The sequence below is a fragment of the Canis lupus genome, chromosome 4, assembly GCF_003254725.2.
Source record: "Canis lupus dingo isolate Sandy chromosome 4, ASM325472v2, whole genome shotgun sequence".
Taxonomy (NCBI): Eukaryota; Metazoa; Chordata; class Mammalia; order Carnivora; family Canidae; genus Canis; species Canis lupus.
In genome coordinates this window covers 28,231,782-28,252,999 of record NC_064246.1, presented here as the reverse complement: position 1 = coordinate 28,252,999, position 21,218 = coordinate 28,231,782, and the positions used below count along the sequence as shown (strand labels likewise).

The 21,218-nt window shown below is 43.3% G+C and overlaps 1 protein-coding gene across 3 annotated transcripts in view; it reads left to right on the top strand.

Moving 5' to 3' along the window:
* POLR3A (RNA polymerase III subunit A) overlaps window positions 1–21,218 on the top strand; it is a 50,557-nt gene that overhangs the window by 6,114 nt on the left and 23,225 nt on the right. For all 3 annotated transcript variants that reach the window (XM_049109070.1, XM_025434280.3, XM_035715262.2), the window contains 10 exons: window positions 6,201–6,440; window positions 6,545–6,707; window positions 6,883–7,019; window positions 7,808–7,911; window positions 8,537–8,678; window positions 11,496–11,636; window positions 16,054–16,123; window positions 16,548–16,675; window positions 16,782–16,920; window positions 18,386–18,550. In XM_049109070.1, the coding sequence (XP_048965027.1) occupies window positions 6,201–6,440; window positions 6,545–6,707; window positions 6,883–7,019; window positions 7,808–7,911; window positions 8,537–8,678; window positions 11,496–11,636; window positions 16,054–16,123; window positions 16,548–16,675; window positions 16,782–16,920; window positions 18,386–18,550 (1,429 nt within the window). The remainder of the gene's footprint in view (window positions 1–6,200; window positions 6,441–6,544; window positions 6,708–6,882; window positions 7,020–7,807; window positions 7,912–8,536; window positions 8,679–11,495; window positions 11,637–16,053; window positions 16,124–16,547; window positions 16,676–16,781; window positions 16,921–18,385; window positions 18,551–21,218) is intronic.

Here is a 21,218-nt window from a genome sequence, read left to right as displayed (position 1 = left end):
GACATCCACACTCACCATGTGATGTAGCAGTGTTGCTCTTCAGTATATACCCAGGGGAAATGAGTGCATTTGTACAAGAGCGTTTGTCACAACTTTATGACGAAAAGCCACAATTAGAAACAGCCTAGATGCCTGTCAACAGGAGAATAAACAAATTGTCATAGATTCACATGTTGGAATACTGTCCTGCAGTGAAAGAAGTAAACTCTTGACACACACAACCTGGTCACATGTCAAAATTCTGCTGAGAACAAGGAACTCTATACAGGAGGATATGTAGCTTACAATTCCATGTAAATCAAGTCCAAGAACAGTCCAGGTGATCTGTGGTGATAGATGTCAGGAGAGCAGTTACCCCTGGGGTGAGAGCTTGGTCCAGACTAAAAAGAAGTACCCGGGTCCTTGTAGGAAGAGATGAAGATATTCCATATTTTGATCTGAATACTATTGTGTATGTGTAAAAATGCGTCAGTCTCTCTAGGATTTACAGAATTTACTATATGTGAATTCTGCCTCAATGCAGGGAGGGTGGAGGCAGAGTTACAAGGAAAACGCTGAGCCTGGGAGGTGATAAAGGAGCCAGAGACCAGGGATCCCTGGGTGGCGCAGCGGTTCAGTGCCTGCCTTTGGCCCAGGGCGCGATCCTGGAGATCCGGGATCGAGTCCCACGTCGGGCTCCCGGTGCATGGAGCCTGCTTCTCCCTCTGCCTGTGTCTCTGCCTCTCTCTCTCTCTCTGTGGTGTGACTATCATAAATAAATAAAAATTAAAAAAAAAATTAAAAAAAAAAAAAAAAAAGGAGCCAGAGACCAGAGTCCCTGTGTGCAGTAAGAATGGACAGGAGTTAGGCACCTGGGTGGCTCAGTTGGTTAAGCGTCTCTCTTCAGCTCAGCTCATGATCCCAGCCTCCTGGGATTGAGTCCCACATCAGGCTCCCTGCTCAGTAGGGAGTCTGCTTCTCCCTCTGCTCTTACCCCCATTTGTGATCCATCTCCACCCCACCCCCCCAATAAATCTTCAAAAAGGAAAGAATAGGAGTTGACGATCAACCACCAGGTAGATAGGTGGGAGGAGAAGTAGTCAGCAGTGGGTGAGCAAGTGCCTGCACAGATGTGAAAATGGGAGTGATCCTGGAAATGGGAAGAGAGGTGTCTGTGACTGATTCAAGCAGAAATGTCTTCAGGGCAAGTAGGGCGAAGCTCCTGCAGAGGAAGTGAAAGTGTGGGCTGGGGAAGATGATCTTGCCCTTGTACAGCCATGAGAAGGCCACTTTCCAGGCTGGTGGCTGTGCAGAAAGCTGTCAGAAGCCTGGGGAGCATTGCTTCTTCCTCTGCCTGTGTCTCTGCCTCTCTCTCTCTCTCTCTCTCTCTCTCTCTCTGTGACTATCATAAATAATAAATAAATTAAAAAAAAAAAAAAGGGGGGAACCCTGGGTGGCGCAGCGGGTTTAGCGCCTGCCTTTGGCCCAGGGCGCGATCCTGGAGATCCAGGATCGAATCCCACGTCGGGCTCCCAGTGCATGGAGCCTGCTTCTTCCTCTGCCTATGTCTCTGCCTCTCTCTCTCTCTCTCTGTGACTATCATAAATAATAAATAAATAAATAAGCCTGGGGAGCAGCCGCAGTTGTGAGCTTGAGGGGTGCCCAGGTTCTCCGAGGGGCGGCCTTACTTGCTAGCCCCTTGCATGCACTCTGCTGCTCCTGATCAGCCTCCATGACACCCCACCACCACTACTCCCTGCCAGCTCTCTGCCCAGGACCAGCATCCACTGTCTGTCCACACCCTGTCCACAATAGCACAATACTCCCATATGGCCTGGGAGGCATCTTGTTTGGGATAAGTCTCCTAAATGCCTCGTCTCTGGAGGTAACCCCCTCCTGTTTAAGAGTCATGAGTCTGGAGCATCCTAGGCATTCCCCCACTGCCACTACTTCCCTGTGTAGCCCATACCACCCTACCCAGATTTACACCCTAGGGGTGGTTCAAGGTAGTGAAAAGCTTTGATTTTGTGGTCCCATCAGAGATTGGAGCCCAGCTCTGCCACTTATTCTAGGACTTTAGACACGTGACCCAACCTGGTCGTGAGTTTCCTCAACTATCAACAGGAATTACAAGAGTATCTGCTTTAAGGCTATTGTAAGGATTAAGAGATGAATTCCAGATAAAGTGCCTGGTGCAGAGCAAGTGCTTAGGGCGCCATTACCCAGTTGCAGTAGCTAGCACTGCTGCTGACATCATCATAATGACAGGATGGGACGTCTGGGTGGCTCAGTCGGTGAAGCATCTGCCTTTAGCTCAGGTCATGATCCCAGGGTCCTGGGATCGAGCCATGTATTCAGCTTCTTGCTTAGCAGGGGGCCTGCTTCTCCTTCTCCCTCTGCAGCTCCCCGTTCTTATTCTCTCTGTCAAATAAATAAAATATTAAAAACAAAAGAAAGAATAGAAAAGGTTTAATAATGACAGGAGCACTGGCTGGCTTAGAAAAGCACGGGACTCTTGATCTTGGGTTTGTGAGTTCACTTCCCATGTTGGGTGTAGAGATAACTTAAAAATAACCTTTAAAAATAAATAAAAACAAATTTCTTTAGTGAAACTATATGATTTAGTTTACAACAGTAAAATTATAAAAAAAAAAAAATAAGGAACCACAGTCAGAGTAAAGACAGATGAGGTTTCTTCTCTCCACATGTATGCTGGGAATCTGTCCATTTGGCTTACCAACTCTGCTACCTCCCCTTCCTCACCAGACGCCCCCTTGCTTAAGCTTCTTTCCTGCAGCCTCCGCCCTCCCAACCCTTTGATCTTACCCTTTCCTCAGCCATGGGTCTATTGTCTGTGCCTCATGTAATACCTGTGTTCCATCTTGTATTTCTGCTGGCTTCTCCTTAAGTGTGGTCTGTAACGAGATCCGTTTTTCTGAGGTCCTATTTGAGGCCTTTCAAACAGGCTTGGAACAGTGGCAGGGCCTCCAAAATCATCAGAGACCATCAGCTCATCCTGATTCTTAGACCAGCTGCAAAGAAGGGAGGGGGTGAAACAGGAATTCACTATTGCCTGATTCCGAATGGCCCTTCCTTAGAGAGGGCCCCTTAGTCATCTTAGTGAACGAAGCAACAGTGAGTAACTTTTATCTTTTGTGGAGAGGGGTGTCATGCAGGTGGGTATACTGGCTTGAAGCTCATTAATCTCAGGATGGTCCACATCCTGACACGTTTACCTACCCGTTTAATTTCCAGGAACATGGAACCTCATGTACCTTTATGGGCAGCATATCATCCTTGAGTTGGAGGAGACCTTAGAGCAGTGGTTCTTGACCTTTTCTGGGTCACAGATCTCTTTAGGCACTGAACAAAAACTCTGGACTCTATCTCCAGAGGACTAGTGTATATCCATTCCCTATTTATTTATTTATTCATGAGACACACACAGAGAGGCAGAAACACAGGCAGAGGGAGAAGAGAAGCAGGCTCCATGCAAGGAGCACAACGTGGGCCTTTATCCCAGGACGCTGGGATCACAAACTGAGGCAAAGTAGACGCTCAACCACTGAGCCACCCAGATGCCCCTCTGCTGCCCATTTAAATGCAAATCCAGGAGTTGGTGGACCTGCAGGGAAGAGACTCTCCTTAGTGGTATGCCTGGGTGGTTCAGTCCCTTTGGTGTCTGTCTCTAAACATCAGCTCAGGTCTTAATCTCAGGGTCATGAGTTCAAGCCCTGCATTGGGCTCCATGCTGGGCATGGAGCCTGCTTTTAAAAAAGTGTCTCTACACAGAGGTTTAGAAATAAAGAGTTGGCTGGTCAACTTGCATGTTACTGACAAGGGGTTATTGGGATTATTTTCTGATGGGACTAGCATGTCACTAAAACTGGCCTTTTGATATATTAAAATTTTTTAAAAAGCAAAAAAAAAAAAAGTGTCTCTATAAATGGCATCAGTCTTGCCCCACCCCCACCCCCAGATAGAAATGCTTTCCACAGCATCCCTGGACAGAGTGAGCGGCAGGCTGAGCTCTCTGCCACCCAGGACAGCCCATGGTCCCCCGAGGAGCCTCGGCTATTTGGATATTGTGCCTCGGACCAAACAGCCCTTCCTTCTATCTGTCCAGCAGTCCCTGACTTCTGTTTCCTAGTACATACCAGTAAGTCAGGGCTCTCTCCCCTGTGCCCTTTGGGAGGCTGATTTACCTCACTCTTGAGTGACAGCTCTGTCCAGGAACTGGTTTCTATACTCTGTCAGTCCTCCTGTCCTCCTGCAATGGCCTTCAGTTCAGTGATATTCTTGTATGACACTGATCTTGGTGCTGGAAGTAATGTCTGGCCATCATCTTGTCCCTAGAACTCTTAGTTTTAGATTTTCTTCGACTGCTTCAGGTGGCCCTGAGGTGTTCCTTGCTGGGAGGCAGGGAAGCTGAGCAAGGTAATTCTGTGGGCAGGGACCCTGACTGCAAAATTTCGAGCAGGATTCTTTCTTTCTCCCCAACCCCACTGCCATCTCCAGGGCAGGCCCACAGAAACCTCTTGTGACGGTATCCTAAGGGCAGTGGCTGTTCAAACATTTCTTTTTAATTTTTTTCCCTATCTCATTAAGTTATGCATAGCAAGTTCTGCTTGTGACATGTATTTTTTGTCACACAGTCATTGATCTCAAGAAAATGTAATTTGTTTTCTAAGATTTTATTTATTCTTGAAAGACACATAGAGAGAGACAGACACACAGGCAGAGGGAGAAGCAGGCTCCCTGCAGGGAGCCCAATGGGGGACTCGATTCTGGGTCTCCAGGATCACGCCCTGGGCTGAAGCCAGCGGTAAACCACTGAGCCACCGGGGCTGCCCGAAGAAATGTAATTTTTAGCACCAAGATACAAGCTGGCCATTCTTACTTTTTATCTTTTGAGTATTTCTGATCATGTGTGTAGTTCTTATAAGTAAGTTGTTATAGTATAGCACTTCTATAAAATAAAGTTAATACAAAGACAATATTATGGTGCCTAGGTGGCTCAGTCAAGTGTCTGCCTTCAGCTCAGGTCATGATCTGAGGATCCTGGGATGGAGCCCCTCTCCTGGCTCCCTGCTCAACAGGGAGTCTGCTTCTCCCTCTGCCTCTTCCCCGCTCATGTGCACGTGCATGCACGTGCTCTTTTTCTCTCAAATAAATGAATATTAAAATCTTTTTATTGGGCAGCCTGGGTGGCTCAGCAGTTTAGCACCGTCTTCATCCCAGGGCATGATCCTGGAATCCTGGGATTGAGTCCCACGTCAGGCTCCCTACATGAGACCTGCTTCTCCCTCTGCCCTTCAGCCCTGGGATGAAGGCGGCACTAAACTGCTGAGCCACCCAGAGTGCCCTAAAATCTTTTTAAAAGACAAAAACAATGTCTGTTCACTGCAGAAAATTTACATGTAAGCAAAGAAGTGAAAAGATTATACGGTCCAGGTACACCCAGATGACTCAGCAATAGAGGGTCTGCCTTCCACCCAGGCTGTGATCCTGGAGTCCCGGGATTAAGTCCTGCATCGGGCTCCCTGCACGGAGCCTGCTTCTCTCTCTGCCTGTGTCTTTGCCTTTTTCTCTCTGTGTCTCTCATGAATAAATAAATAAAATCTTTAAAATCTTAAAAATTTACACAGTCCATTCACCTGTAGACAGTATATTAACACCTTGCTAAATGTACGTTTCCTCTTTTCTGTTTAGCTGTACATTTTCCCCTAAATGAGATAATATTGTATACACACTTCTTTCATTTACCAATATTTTATGAACATCTTTCACGACCGTAGGTACGTTTGTGTAGTATCATTTTTTAAACATTAATAATTGCTCACGTGCAGATCTACTATGATGTTATCTAGCCAGCAACCTATCAGGCTGTTTACAACTCTTCACTATCAACAGCTGTAGGGAACATTCCTGTAGCTGAATCTTTGTGTTGATTCCTGAAGTCCTACCCTTTGGAATAATAATTAGGAGAAGTGGAATTACTGTTTCAAGTAGTTGGATTAATTGGAATAAAAGGTATGTACATGTTTAGGGCTCTGCTAGCATAGCATGATAGCATGTTTCCAACAGAAATTTCTGTCAGTGCTTATACTTAACTCTGAAGTAAGTGGTGGGTAGGGTAGAGAGCATGGAGAGGTAAGTAAACCTTTGCCAAAGCTGTTGAAAGTTAACACTTCTCCATTCTTCTTTTCTTCTCTCCATAGGAAAACTTAAACCCCTTAGTAGTACTGAATTTATTTAAACGGATCCCGGCCGAAGATGTCCCTCTACTTCTAATGAACCCAGAAGCCGGAAAGCCGTCTGATTTGATTCTCACACGACTTTTAGTGCCCCCTTTGTGTATCAGACCCTCCGTCGTGAGTGATTTGAAGTCTGGCACCAATGAAGATGATCTGACAATGAAATTGACAGAAATCATTTTCTTAAATGACGTTATCAAAAAGGTCAGAACTTCCAAGCCCTCTTAGGAGTGTATCTGTGCAAACACTCTTCATCAAGGTCAGGTTGACCCAGGTTCTTTTTTTTTCTTCATTCTCCTCAACTTTAGCATCGAATATCAGGAGCGAAGACCCAGATGATCATGGAAGACTGGGACTTCCTACAGCTGCAGTGTGCCCTCTATATCAACAGCGAGCTCTCGGGCATTCCCCTCAACATGGCACCCAAGAAATGGACTAGAGGATTTGTCCAGCGCCTGAAGGGAAAGCAGGGTACGTTTCCAACAAAATGTACAGGAGACAGTCTGCTGCCTTTGTTATCTTTTTCTGGAGTGTTTGGCTTATCTAAATGGAAATCACGGACTTTCCTAGTTCTTTGTGGTCCTGCTATCGCCAAATAGCACATGTGTGTGCTGTGGAGACCTATGATGTGTCTTTATCGATTTAGGTCGATTTAGAGGCAATCTCTCAGGAAAAAGAGTGGATTTTTCTGGGAGAACAGTCATCTCACCTGACCCCAATCTCAGGATTGATGAGGTAGCTGTGCCAGTTCACGTGGCCAAAATTCTTACTTTTCCTGAAAAGGTAAGTACCATTTAGCCACTCAATTCTGTGTTTCTTTTTTTTTTTTTTTCCTATCAATTCTGTATTTCAAATCTAGTCTCTTATTTTTGAATTCCAAACGCTAGGCGATTGGAAAATCCCCAGTAACCCACACAGCCCACAATTTGGTATATGTGTTATCTTCCGGTTTCATAGATATGCCACCACATACAACATCTGTAACATGCACAGCCACAGGTGTGTCTGGCTTTGTATGCGTATATTCATATATATAGTTGATACACTCTTCTGCAACTTTTTTTTCCAAGTTGATTTGGAACTTATGTTTTTAAAGTAACTAAATGATAAGCACCACACCCAGTTAATTTTCTTGGGATGGATTATTATTTTTTAAAACCTTTTAATCACTGAGTCAAATACTTTGAATATTTTAAGGCTACTGATGCACAGCCATAAAGGCTGCAGCACGTTATAGTTAACTCACACTCCTCATGAGTGTAAAATGGTAATTATAGTAATTGGGGTATAGAAGGTCCCTATAGCTCAGTGTAGTCCACTCATTTTACTAATGTAAAGGACTTTGCTGTTTCACTCTGTCAGTGGTGAGTTCAGATTGGAACCTGAACTCCTGTGTGCCAGTCCCCTATTATCATTAAACTCAAGACCCTAGGCAGCAGGATGCCTGCAGTTGCCTTTCTTTCTCCTGGAATCACCCAAGGAAAGTGAAGGTTGAGGCGAAATTCAGGATAACGTACTAGCTTACAGAAACCTAACGGTATCTCCTTGTGTCCTCTTTTGCGTTCATGCAGGTGAATAAAGCAAACATCAACTTTTTGAGGAAACTGGTTCGAAATGGCCCTGAAGTTCACCCAGGAGCCAATTTCATTCAGCAGAGACATACACAGATGAAAAGGTAAATGCTGTCCTGATCTATATGTAACGACCTTTTCTAGACCAAGATCGCAATACTCAGCCACAGAATGCAGTCCAAAATACGTTTGTGACATTTTAGCCTCTAGAAAATACTGTTTAAATCACAATGATCCTAGGTACATCATTTGCTGTGTTTGCACATTGCATATACACAAAATGTCCATTTGTTCTCTAGCATTTATTATTGGACTTAGGTAGACAATGCATGGAGTTATGAAAACCAGTCATTTTCTATGTCGCATGAGCTCTCTGGGGTTACCTCAATGTCCTTACAACCTCGCTGCTGGCGCTGGCTTTTCACTGATCACTGGTGCCTTTTTATCTCTTGAGATAAACATAAGGTAAAATCATATCAATAGCACTGTGGGAGAAGCTGACTTGCTACTGCGTTTCTGTAATTCTAAGTTACAGCGTTTTTCGTATTTTAACATTTATGAGCTGAAAACTTATCTAACACCATGTTATAGTTTAACGGACAGGCTTGTGGAGGCACCTTTGATTTAGTAAAATGTGATCATTTTTGAGTCTGAATCCTGATGTGAAGACAGAGTGACTTAGTAAGGAGGCTCTGTTCTCACCAGTCATGTTTGTTATCACACATTTAGGTTTTTGAAGTATGGAAATAGGGAAAAGATGGCTCAGGAGCTCAAGTACGGGGACATTGTGGAGAGACACCTCATAGACGGAGACGTGGTGCTGTTCAACCGGCAGCCCTCACTGCACAAACTGAGCATTATGGCGCATCTGGTGAGTGTGAGATTTCTGTTTTTATCTTCTGTCGGGTGGGAATTTGCTGGGTGTGTGATGCTAAATTCCCGACCCTTAAAATTCAGATTGCCAGTAATCTCAAAATTTTGTGACTTCTGATTTTTCTTTTCTCTCACTTTTTAGTTGGAGTGCAACTTTTACATTTCAAGCTTCCCTTCAGTGTTTTTAATACTTACAAAATCCACACACAACAGTGAAACAGAAAGGAGCTAATTGGAAATTAGCATCAAAGTGACTGGCATGATTCCACTTGCAAACAAAAATATATACATATGTGTGTGCACAGATTTATGTAAAATAGATATGGCAGGAAGTTGATTTCAGGTTTAACTTAGCATATTAACTATGGAACTAAACCGCTTAGGAGGTTTTTTGTCGCAGTGGCCCTCCAACGAAAACCTTCAAGCATATTTTCTTCAGTGGTGTAGTTTTGGAACAGTAGCAGTTCCTTTTTCTGGAGATTTAAAATGGAAATGAGATGCAACTTTAATTCGCTAAATATTCATAAATTCTATCTCTAAAGCCATTAAATCCATGAGCATTCACAGTGTTTAAACAGGCTTTTTGGATAGTTTTTCTAGAATTCAGTTTTTCACTTTAAGAACCCGTGTCTTTTTTTTTTTTAAGATTTTATTTATTTATTCATGAGAGAGACAAAGAAGCAGAGACACAGGCAGAGGGAGAAGCAGGCTCCCCGCAGGGGAGAGAAATATAAGAGAATAAATTAGAAAAAAGGTTGATAAACTTTCAAGGGAGGCACCAGGCTGAAGTATCTGATGCCCTAACCTCATTATAACTAAGAGTGGGGCAGCCAACAGCATGTGCCTCCTGAAATACGATGAGAGGAAGGGGTGCCTGGGTGGCTCAGTGGGTTAAGCATCTGCCTTCAGCTCAGGTCATGATCCCAGAGTCCTAGGATCACGACAGCTGAAGGCAGACACTCAACCACTGACTCCTGTAGACGTCCCTATGAACACATTTCATCGGTTTCTTTACTTAAGTGTAGAAATACCAAAGAAGCAATTTATGATAATGGGGGTTACAATTACGGGGATCTGGGGAGATGAAGAAAAGTGTTCCCTTTCTGGAAACCTTTGCTTGGCTTTGGGGCATTCTCAAAAATGTTTTTGTTTGAAAATTTTCAAATATATACAAAAGTGGAAAAAGTATATGAGGAAGTCATATATTCTCATTCTTTGTGTTTAATAATTTTCAAGATTTTGCCACAGCTATTTTCTCTCCCTTTTGTCTTTGATGACCCCAGATGCCGTGTCTTGTCTCCGTGTGTATTCAGTTTACTTCAGTAAGACACACATAACCACAGTGCAAGACCGCACCACACAAAATGAATGCTCAGTGCTTGGTATTGTCTGGCACCCAGTCCATGTTCACATTCCCCCACATATCTCAACAGTCTTTTCACAGCTAGTTTGTCCGATGCAAAGTCTGCACATGTCATTTCGTTGATAACATGTCTTCACTCTTGATCTAGAACAGCCCCTTGCTTTGATTTCATTGTTATTGAAAAACTCAGGTCATTTGTCCTAAAGAATGTCCCGTGTTCTCTATATGTATACACATGGCATTAAGAGTTTCTTCATTCTTCCTTTTATTCCTATAAACCGGACAGTAGCTCTCAAGGCAGGATCAGATTCATGTTCAACTTCTGGCAAGAATAGCTCCCAGGTGATGCTGGCTATTTCCTCTTGCCTGCTTGCTTGCCTGCTTTTTTAAATATTTTACTTATTTATATGACAGAGAGAGTGTGAGAGAGGGGTTGCTGCAGAGGGAGAGGGAGAGGCAGGCTCCCCGCTGAGCAGGGAGCCTGATGTGGGGCTGGATCCCAGGACCCTGGTATCATGACCTGAGCCGAAGGCAGATGCTTAACCCACTGAACCACCCAGGCACCCCTTCCTCTTGTCATATTTCAGGAGGCACATGCTGTTGGCTGCCCCGTTCTTATTTATGCTGAGGTTAGGGTATCAGATACTTCAGCCTGGTGCCTCCCTTGAAAGTTTCTTTATCAACCTTTTTTCTAATTCTTTTTTTCTTTCTTTTTTTTTTTTTTAAGATTTTATTTATTTATTCAGAGAGAGAGAGAGACAGGCAGAGGGAGAAGCAGGCTCCATGCAGGGAGCCCGATGTGGAACTTGATCCCGGGTCTCCAGGATCACACCCCAGGCTGCAGGCGGCGCTAAACCGCTGTGCCACCGGAGCTGCCCTAATTTATTCTTTCATGTTTAATATCTACCATTTGTATAATGAAGAATTTTTTCTTATGAACTTTTTTGCTTACCCGAAAATACAATTCCTGAAGGAAAGGCAGCATAAATGCCTGATTCTTTTTCCTTTATTATCAGTTTTTTTGAGGAGGAGAAAGTTGGTGTTCAGTTTCTTCCGGTTGAGTTGGTTTGGGTTTTTTGTTTGGTTTTGCTTTCCTTTTTTCAGTGTCATTATAAACTCATGCACTTTTATTTAGTCAATGTGTTTTAATCAGCTTCTGCCATTAATCTGTTTGATATCAAACCGTGACATCATTGGCCAGCAGAGCCCTTTCTTGTGGCTCCTAGGTTGGTGTTTGCTTTGTGTTAAACTCATTGCATTGTTGCGATCTAATAAAGCTACTTGAATAAATCCACAAGTGACGTATTATCACTTGACAGAACATACTAGAAATTTATTTCCTTCACCAAAAGTGTCTAGTTCTCCAGGAAGCCATTTATTAATGTTTCAAAACTATGAAGTTTTTGGATAAATGACTAAGTCGTTCTCTCTCTCTTTTTTGGTATTCCACAGGCCAAGGTCAAGCCCCATCGGACCTTCAGGTTTAACGAGTGTGTCTGTACACCCTACAATGCAGATTTCGATGGTGATGAGATGAACCTTCATCTTCCTCAAACAGAGGAAGCTAAAGCAGAGGCCCTTGTTTTGATGGGGGTAGGTAGGATGGCAGCCTCACTTTTATATAACAGCCCAAAAGGAGGGGAAGGGGGGTGGATCCTGTTTGAAAGCACCCTGTAGCATGTAAGGAAGTGTCTGCGACTGGTGGAGAGTCGAGTATTTTCTGACCTATAATGTGCATCTCTAAGGGAAAGTACCTACCCAAGCACCAGCTGTGAAAAGATAAGACAAGGGTGTACCTAGTATCTTGACTGTTGGGTGGCGTGGGAAAAGTAGATGTTCTACACAGGTGGATTTTTTTTGGTAGCTGAAGGTTCTTTTTTTTTTTTTTTTTTTAAAGATTTTATTTATTTATTCATAGAGATGCAGAGAGAGAGAGAGAGAGAGAGAGAGGCAGAGACACAGGCAGAGGGAGAAGCAGACTCCATGCAGAGAGCCTGACGTGGGACTTGATCCAGGGTCTCCAGATCACGCCCTGGGCTGCAGGCGGCGCTAAACCGCTGCGCCACCGGGGCTGCCCTGAAGGTTCTTTTAAGTACAGATATGTTTTACTGAATGTTCTGAGTGAAAACCTTCCTACAGTATATTTCATGATTGCTGGTAATCTTAAGGACACAAAATCATTTTGTAGAGGTTAGGTCTTCCCTTTTCCCCAGTATTCTGGTTTTCTGTGCTACGGGCTGATTTGTCTGTAGCTGTCAGTGCTCCTACGTTCAAAACACTTTTCACCATTTCTGATTCATTCTTTTTAAATCTGTTTTAGTTTAGGGTGTTAGTATTGATTCTAAAGTGAAGGCAATTAAGTTCTACAAGCAAATCTATTACACTACAGGAGTATTCAGCGGGGACAGGCAGGAGGGGCTGCATTCTTGGCCTCTGCCTGGGTTCTTTATGCCTGAAGTTGATACAGCTTTTCTGGTAAAGCAGAGTATGTACTGTGGTACATATTTTGTGTACGGACTTAACTACTAAGAAATTCACGTGGCTGAAGTACACTGTGGTCTTCAGTTTTTTTAAAACACTGATTCTTACTTATTCAAATGTTCCAGCATAGTGGAGTTACTTAAATAACATAAGAGGTTTACTTTTTTTTTTTTAAGATTTTATTTATTTATTCATGAGAGACAGAGAGAGAGGGAGAGAGGCAGAGACACAGGCAGAGGGAGAAGCAGGCCCCATGCAGGGAGCCTGACGTGGGACTCGATCCTGGGACTCCAGGGTCACGCCCTGAGCCAAACCACTGAGCCACCCAGGGATCCCCCCCAACTCTGTTTTATCTCCAGCTCTTTTTATCTGTTTGTTCCTTATCCATGAACGTAGATATTTGTTATGGTCATGATTTGTGATAGCCTGTTTTCCTTTTTTACTACTTAATGTATTACAAATGCCCCCTTGTGGGTGTCTGGGTGGCTCAGTCAGTTGAGTGTATGACTCTTGGTTTCGGCTCAGATCGTGATCTCAGGATTGTGAGATCAAGCCCCACATGGGACATGGAGCCTGCTTAAGATTCTCTCTCAAAAAAAAAAAAAATTAAGATTCTCTCCCTCAGCCCCTCCCCCCGCTTTAAAAAGATTAATAATATAAATTTAAAAATTAAAAATGCGGGCAGCCCCGGTGGCCGAGTGGTTTAGTGTCACCTTCGGCCCAGGGTGTGATCCTGGAGATCTGGGATCGAGTCCCACATCGGGCTCCCTGCATGGAGCCTGCTTCTCCCTCTGCCTGTGTCTCTGCCTCTCTCTTTCTCTCTCTCTCATGAATAAATAAGATATTTTTTTAAAAAATTAAAAATGCCCCCATTTGTTGTAAAGTCTTCATGATTATCCATTAAAATGGCTTCACAGTATTTCACCAAGTTAACACACCAAGATTCGTCTACCTTCTGTTGAACTTTTTTTTTTCTTTTATTCATGAGAGACAGAGGCAGAGACACAGGCAGAGAGAGAAGCAGGCTCCTCACAGGGTGCCCAATGCAGGACTCAATCCCCAGACCGGGATCACATCCTGAGCCAAAGGCAGACATTCAAACACTGAGCCACCCAGGTGTCCCCCTTCTGTTGAAAATTTAGGGTATTTTCCCTATTTCAATACGAGGATGAATCCCTCAAGGGCCATCTTTGTGCATTTGGAGTCTTTCTTCTGAACTATTTCTCAGCCTTTTAAAATTATTTTGTTTGATGTGTATTGAGTGCCTGGGTGCCAAGTATTCTTCTAGGAATGTAGCATAGAATAAGGAAATCAAAGTTCTTGTTCTCCTTCCTTTTCAAGTAGGGAGAGGTGGAGAATAAATATAAAGTAGGTTAGGTGGCAGTAAGTGCTGAGAAGAAAGGAACAAAGCACAGAAGGAGGAAAGAAAATGAGAGGGGTTCTATTCCATAGAGGTTGGTCAGGGAGGGCTGTTGGAATGATAACACTTGAACCAACTTCTGAAGGAAGTGAAAAATTGAGTAGCATGGCTGTCAGCAAAAGAACAGTCCAAGCAGAGGAACAATAGGTGCAAAGACCCTGTGGTATGATCATTCCCCAGCAGGACAAGAGGCTAGCCTGTCTCCTCCTAAGCCTCAGTATTGTAGCAGTTGTGATGAGCGCTGTGTTGGGTGCTGGTGGACAGCAAGAGAGAAGATGATGGAGAGTGGGTGGCCACCATCCAGTTCTGCGCTCCCACTGTCAAATGGTGCGTTGATGCTCTTTCTGGTCTCGTGCTCTCATTGCTGGTAAGCTCTCCAGAGGACATAATCAAGAGTTGTAAAGCATTAGAAACAGGCGATGTCCACCAATAAAAAGTAAGATTAAATTATGTCCCATTCATACCACAGAATCCCGTGCAGCCCTTAGAAATGATGATACAGTTTGTAGAGTTATTCACATGAAAGCTATTTATGATTTATCTTTTATTTAAAAGAACAGGCTGTGTATATGACATGATCCTACTTTGTTTGGTAAAGAGAAGCTTCTCTGTAAAAACGTTTATAGCCGGAAGTTGGAAGGCTTATAAACCAAAATCCTATAACAGTGGTTCTTTTGGTTTGGCAGTTCATGCAGAGATGTTTTTTGGGATTTTTTTTATTTTTTCACCTTTTTTGTGTGTTTATTTTTTTTATATATAGAACATACTATTTTGGTAATAAAAAGTAATGTTTAGAATGTTGCTAGTGATAACAGCTCTGTAACTGATAGCTAGTGATAACATCCTGTCACCAACCAGTTGGACTTTAGCATTGACTTTTGTCAAAATAACATACCTTATTGGTTACAAATGACAATAAGACACAGGCTCCAAGGATATTGGGATGGAAGGATATTTAGTTACCATCAGGACAAATCCCCTCAATTTCATGTAAGAAAATTATCTTGACTCAGCAGTTCTGACTCAATGGAGTGGGTATGGTTCTAGCCTGAGTGTAGTCCCAAGTTACCCTGGAGACTTGCAAAATATGCAGATCTCCGCTTCATGTGCTCAGCCCCCAGACCACCTCCTTATCTTACCACAGAGATTCTCGAAAGCAAGCATGAATAGCTGTCTTCCAGCCCTAGTTGGAGGATCACTGCTGTGCTGAGAGAGCAGGTCTCTCCCTTGGATAGCCTTTCACTCCAGGTGAGATTGCCCAGACAACCCATAAATAACACAAGTATCTTCACATCAAGATTTGAGCAAATTTATATGTCAGTTATGTCTCAACAATAGCAAAAATTGAGCAAATGCACTCTGATGCACAGAATGTTTAAACTTGTTAATTATGCCCTGAACACCCAGCCCCCCTTTTTGCTCAGTGTAGGCACTCATTAAATTTTGATTAAATCCTGTTGTTAATTATTATTATTAGAAAGCCAAGAGAAGTTCAGCAGTTCTGCCATCATTTTGGAGAGGTATGAAATTGATTGACTTCAAAGATGACAGTGCTACTACTCATCATTCATAGAAGTGAATTTTTTTTGGAGAAATGAATTTATTAATAACTATGAAGTCTTACATATATGGAATTCTTGTAGGAATCCAAAACAAGGGATGCCTGGGTGGCTCAGTGGTTGAGCATCTGCCTTCAACTCGGTGTGATCCCAGGGACCTGGGATCGAGTCCCACATCAGGCTTCCCGCAGGGAGCCTGCTTCTCCCTTTGCCTATGTCTTTGCCTCTCTCTGTCTCTCATGAACAAATAAATCTTTAAAGAAAAGGAATCCAAAACAACTTCACTCGGTATTTATTTCAGTGTTGGTAGGAACATATGAGGCCCATTGCTTATTTCCCCTCAACAGATAAAGGAACGAGGATGCTGGTGACAAAGCTGGGATTGAACCCCCTGGCTTACCTTTCTCAGCCTCTTTTTTTTCTGCTCACCGGCCATTCTTTATTTATTTACACCAGTTCTGAGTCTTTATGGTACAGTTCTGTGGCTTGCATCACGCAAGCCGAAGAACGTCCAGGAATGGCTAACATATTGTGTTTGTTTTGCCTTCAGACCAAAGCAAATCTGGTAACACCGAGGAATGGAGAACCACTGATTGCTGCTATTCAGGATTTTCTAACAGGTGTGTTGATGAATTTACTTGAAAGGAGACTGGAACACCAGGATTCTCATTCACGGTGAATCATGTCACAATTTAAAATGCCGTTTAATTTCCTGCACTTAATTCTGTTGTTTGTGTGCCAAGTGTGACCGTGAACTGACTTGAGAGATTTAGTATTGGCTGGTTATGCGTGGGATCAGTAAGCATGTGTTGAGCTTGTAAGGTACACTAGACATTTTTCTAAGCACTAGAGATACGGCAGTGAGGCAGAAAGGTCCCTCTCCTTGTGGACCTTCAATTCCAGTGGGAACAGGGAGCCAGCAAGCAGTGGTATGTTTTAAATCACTCTTAGTAATAGTCCAAATCCATTTTAAAATTGAAACCTTGTGATTCTCTCATAATTTCATTCCATTTCTTTGTTTTGTGTTGTTTCCAACATTCGTAGGTGCCTATCTCCTCACCCTTAAGGACACTTTCTTTGACCGTGCCAAGGCTTGCCAAATCATTGCTTCGATACTGGTTGGCAAGGATGAGAAAATTAAAGTTCATCTCCCACCCCCTACGATATTAAAGGTTTGTGTGGGAACTGGAGGTGCTGGTGACAGATTAGCCCATGAGCACTCTGCAGTCTTGAGACCAGGCTCAGCCAACTGATGCTGTTGCTTCCTTTGTCCTGTAGCCTGTCACCCTGTGGACGGGAAAGCAGATCTTCAGTGTCATCCTCAGACCTAGCGATGACAATCCAGTGAGGGCCAACCTCCGAACCAAGGGCAAGCAGTACTGTGGCAAAGGAGAAGATCTCTGTGTCAATGATTCCTGTGAGTTAAGACAGCAGAGTGGGAAGGGGCGGAAAACAGGTGGCCAATGACCACCTTCACATATTCACATAGCAAGCAAATCCAAGGTTTCTCTTAGGAAGTTTATCCTTTGGGGAAATGTAGTTGATATTTTTCCTCTCAGATGTGACTCCATTTCTCTAAAAGATAGAGATCATGTAGATACGGGATCCAGTGATTAGAATGTTTTCCAGAGCTCTAGATGTGACTAGTTTCTGTAAATCAATGCAGTTTGTTTGTTTGTTTGTTTTTGCCATCAGCAAGGAATGTATTTAAGGAATATAATTTAGTCACTTTACATCCCCAGATGTGTTCATGGCTTAAAAATATAACTAGTAGGTCTGTTTACTGCCTCTCGAGTTCTTTATAACATGAAGATCAGGTGTAACCATGAATGAGAGAATTTAAATGTTAAACCATTTGAGTCATCCAGACTAACTCAACTTAAAGTATGGTCCAGAGACCAATGCCATTCAGGCAGCGTTTTGTTTGTGGCGTGAGCTCCTCTGCTCCCCCCAGACTACTACTAATAAGCAGTTCCCAGCAGGCTAGTCTGAACGGCACGGACTTGGAATGGGCTTTGCTAACGAGGCCTTGTGACAAGAAATGGATCTCCAGGACTCTGCACTGAAGAACTGAACTGCAGAGTCTCTGAAGGCCAAGAAGATCAAGATATCTGTTGTTCTGTCATGAGGAGTAAATGTTTTGAAGGGCACTGATTTATCTCAGGTTTCTGACCATTACTTTGAAAATACACTCTCTGGCCTTTTAAATGTTTTGGCTTCTTGTTTTAGATTGTATTTTGTTTCTACCTAGATGTGAATTTCATTTTGTTGTATAGGCTCTTCACGGTGACGTTAGTTTTCATTCTCTTGGGTGAATAACAAAGTGCTTTACAGTTTATAGGGTACTTTGTTGAAAATGATATCATCAGATGCTCAAAATATCCTTGTGACATAAAGATGACAAGTGGTTAATACTGTCATTCTCAGTTCACAGTTGAAAATGAGGGTCAAGTTGTACATTTTGGAGTTAGGATTGTAAGGTAACTAACTGGGCTTTTCATGCTTTTTAAAAGTCCCTAGATTTTTCTTTTTTCTCCTCAAACATTTTTTTTTTAAGATTGATTTATTTATTCATAATAGACATTGAGAGAGAGAGAGAGAGAGAGAGAGACACAGGCAGAGGGAGAAGCAGGCTCCATACCGGGAGCCCGACGCAGGACTTGATCCCGGGACTCCAGGATCACGCCCTGGGCCAAAGGCAGGCGCCAAACCACTGGGCCACCCAGGGATCCCTCCTCAAACATTTTTAAGAGAATTTTTATTCACTCTGCTATAATTTTCAATATGAGAATGTGTTTTTCTCAACTGCCCTCACACTGGTTTTGGAACGAGGCTAAGTATTAAGTAATTGTTTAAGTGCACGGTCATCGTTATCCTTGCAGATGTTACTATCCAGAACAGTGAGTTGATGAGTGGCAGCATGGACAAGGGAACACTGGGGTCAGGATCCAAGAACAACATTTTTTACATTTTGCTGCGAGACTGGGGGCAGAACGAAGCGGCCGATGCAATGTCGCGGCTTGCCAGGCTGGCTCCTGTCTACCTCTGTGAGTATTTCTGCATCCTCGCTTTACTGTTGTGTTGTACTTGCTGAGGTCTTAGGGGCTTTGTGCTGTTTTCTTCTTTCCCTTAAGCCCCCCACTCCCACACACCACACACATACCTGCACACGGGAAAGGAGACTTCCTCCAGGCTAAATCATCTGTTCTTTGCTCCACGAAATTAGCTCAGTACTGACTGGTCCGGTTCAGATTTGAATTTGCTCTTGATTTCTTGTTTTACATGCACGGTAGCTCCCTCTTGGCCATCAGACAGGGTCATTAGACCAAGGGTCATTCACGGGCTGCTTCCCAGGTGCCCGTGCTCTGGGTGCAGCCCTCTGGGCCCTCGAGACTCAGCTCTGCCAGGTCCCTCAAGTCTTTCCCCTCTCGCCTTGCACTGTTCTGTTCCCTTAGTTAGCTTGTGTTTGTGCATGCTCTAGCTCCAGGTTTTTACATGCCCAAAAACATTCGCATTCAACTCCTATACTTGATCGATTCTTTGGCTGGGTATGGAATTCTGGATTGAATTTTATCTTTCCTTGGAATTTTGAAGGTCCTGCCCTACTCTAGCCTTCAAAGCTGCTGTCAAAGTGGATTTCTATTCTTATTTTCACATTGTTGTATCTATCTTTTCATTCTGGAAGCTTTGAGAATCCTCTGTTTTTGGTGTTCTGGAGGTCCACAGTGGTAGACCCTTAGTATGGGTCTTTTTCATTTATTGTGCTGGGAGCTCTGGGAGCTCTCTTAATATGCTGCCATGTGTCCTTCAGTTGTGGAAATTTTCTCATTTTTGGTTCAATTTGGTTTTGGGGTTTTTGTTGGTGGTGGTTACTGGTAATTTTCTAACCTCAATTTTCTGTTCTTTATTCTTGGAATTCCTGTTCATTGTATAAGTAGATCTTCTAGATTGACTCTCTAATTTCCTTATCTTCTTTTCCCTGTTGTCTCTTTGTTTTTTGATTCCTTTATCTTTTAAAGTAATTCTATTGATTTTTTTCTAACTATCATTTATTTAGCTTCTAACCATAGTCTCCATTATTCTTTTTTTTTTTTTTTTTTTTAATTCATGAGAGACACACAGAGAGGCAGAGACAGAGTCAAGGGAGAAGCAGGCTCCATACAGGGAGCCCGACGTGGGACTTGATCCCTGGTCTCCAGGATCAGGCCCTGGGCTGAAGGCGGCGCTAAACCGCTGAGCCACCTGGGCTGCCCCTCCATTATTCTTACTTGCAGGTAGTTTTCTGCTTTTCTGGGTTGTTTTGTTTCTCTCTCTCTCTCTCTCTTTTTTTTTTAAGGCTTCCTTTTCTAGATTTCCAGATATATCTTCTCTGTCAGACACAATATTTTTCATAGTTTTAATTGCTCCCTAAATTTTCTTGTTTTCTCATTGGTTTCATTTTTCTGTGCATTTGTTATCTTCAGTCTTTCATGTTGAAGGCTTTCCTCAAATATCTGGTGGTCTCTGGCTATCCATTCTTACTTTTAGGAGTGAGACCCCAAACACTGATAGGAAGTAGAGCCTATTGGTTGACAGGCTTCTCTGTTCCTTGATTGAGCTTCAAGTCAACATTTTTATTGAGGAACTTGCCAAATATCCCTATCAGTAATGCTTTTCTCAAGGAAGCTTGGTTTCTCCAGGAACATATCTTCTAATCTCTGCTTCTCCTCCCAACCCCCAGTATTTGAGACCTGCTTGCTAGGATTCTGAGAGCTGGACAGGGAAAGGGGCTTAGGGATCACAGCCATGAAATATACTTTGCCTCATGCCCTGCTTTCCAGTCATCCCCATCTGCCTGCACCTAGTATCCCCAGTCCAGGGCTCTCTAATTCCATTAGTAAACTGCCATCTCTCACAGGAAAATACTGATTTTCCACCAGGTTTCTTTATTGCCAACACACAAAGTATCTCCATCTCCAAGCATCTGCAGAAGCTTGTGGTACCATTTCTGAGCCTTTCCAGGCTTGTGAGTCCTTATTTCCACAGCAAGTCTTAGGCATCGTTTCCTCACACTGCCAAGCAAGGTGCCTCTCGTCCACTCTCTTTCTACATATTAGGGGTAGGATTATTGGTGGTATATAGTTCCCTCAGTGGTGGGGTTTTTCTGTGTTTTGGAATGATTTCTGAAGAGGGAAAAAGGTGTGGGCAGAAAGGTCTCTGAGATGGTGTCCTAGAACAAGAAGTCAGGTGACTCACTTTCTATTGCTTTCTCCGGCTGCTTTTCAGTATTATATTAATATCAGTCCACTTTATATTGTAGTTAATTGGAGCCATTACTTGCTCCCCACTGGGTTGTAAGGTCTCTGGCCAGTTTCAGTGAGTCTTGGTCATTTTTATATAATTCAGTGGGGACTGACATGATACGTTATTATTTAAGTGGGTCATGACATGTTTTCTTTTCTTTTTTTTTTTTTTTTTAATTTTTATTTATGATAGTCAGAGAGAGAGAGAGAGGCAGAGACACAGGCAGAGGGAGAAGCAGGCTCCATGCACCCGGAGCCCGATGTGGGATTCGATCCCGGGTCTCCAGGATCATGCCCTGGGCCAAAGGCAGGTGCCAAACAGCTGCGCCACCCAGGGATCCCATGACATGTTTTCTGAAGATGTAAACTTGTTTCCACAGAATAGGTTGACTAACACTCACGATCCTTTCTGCTCTACCTGCCAACTATTCTG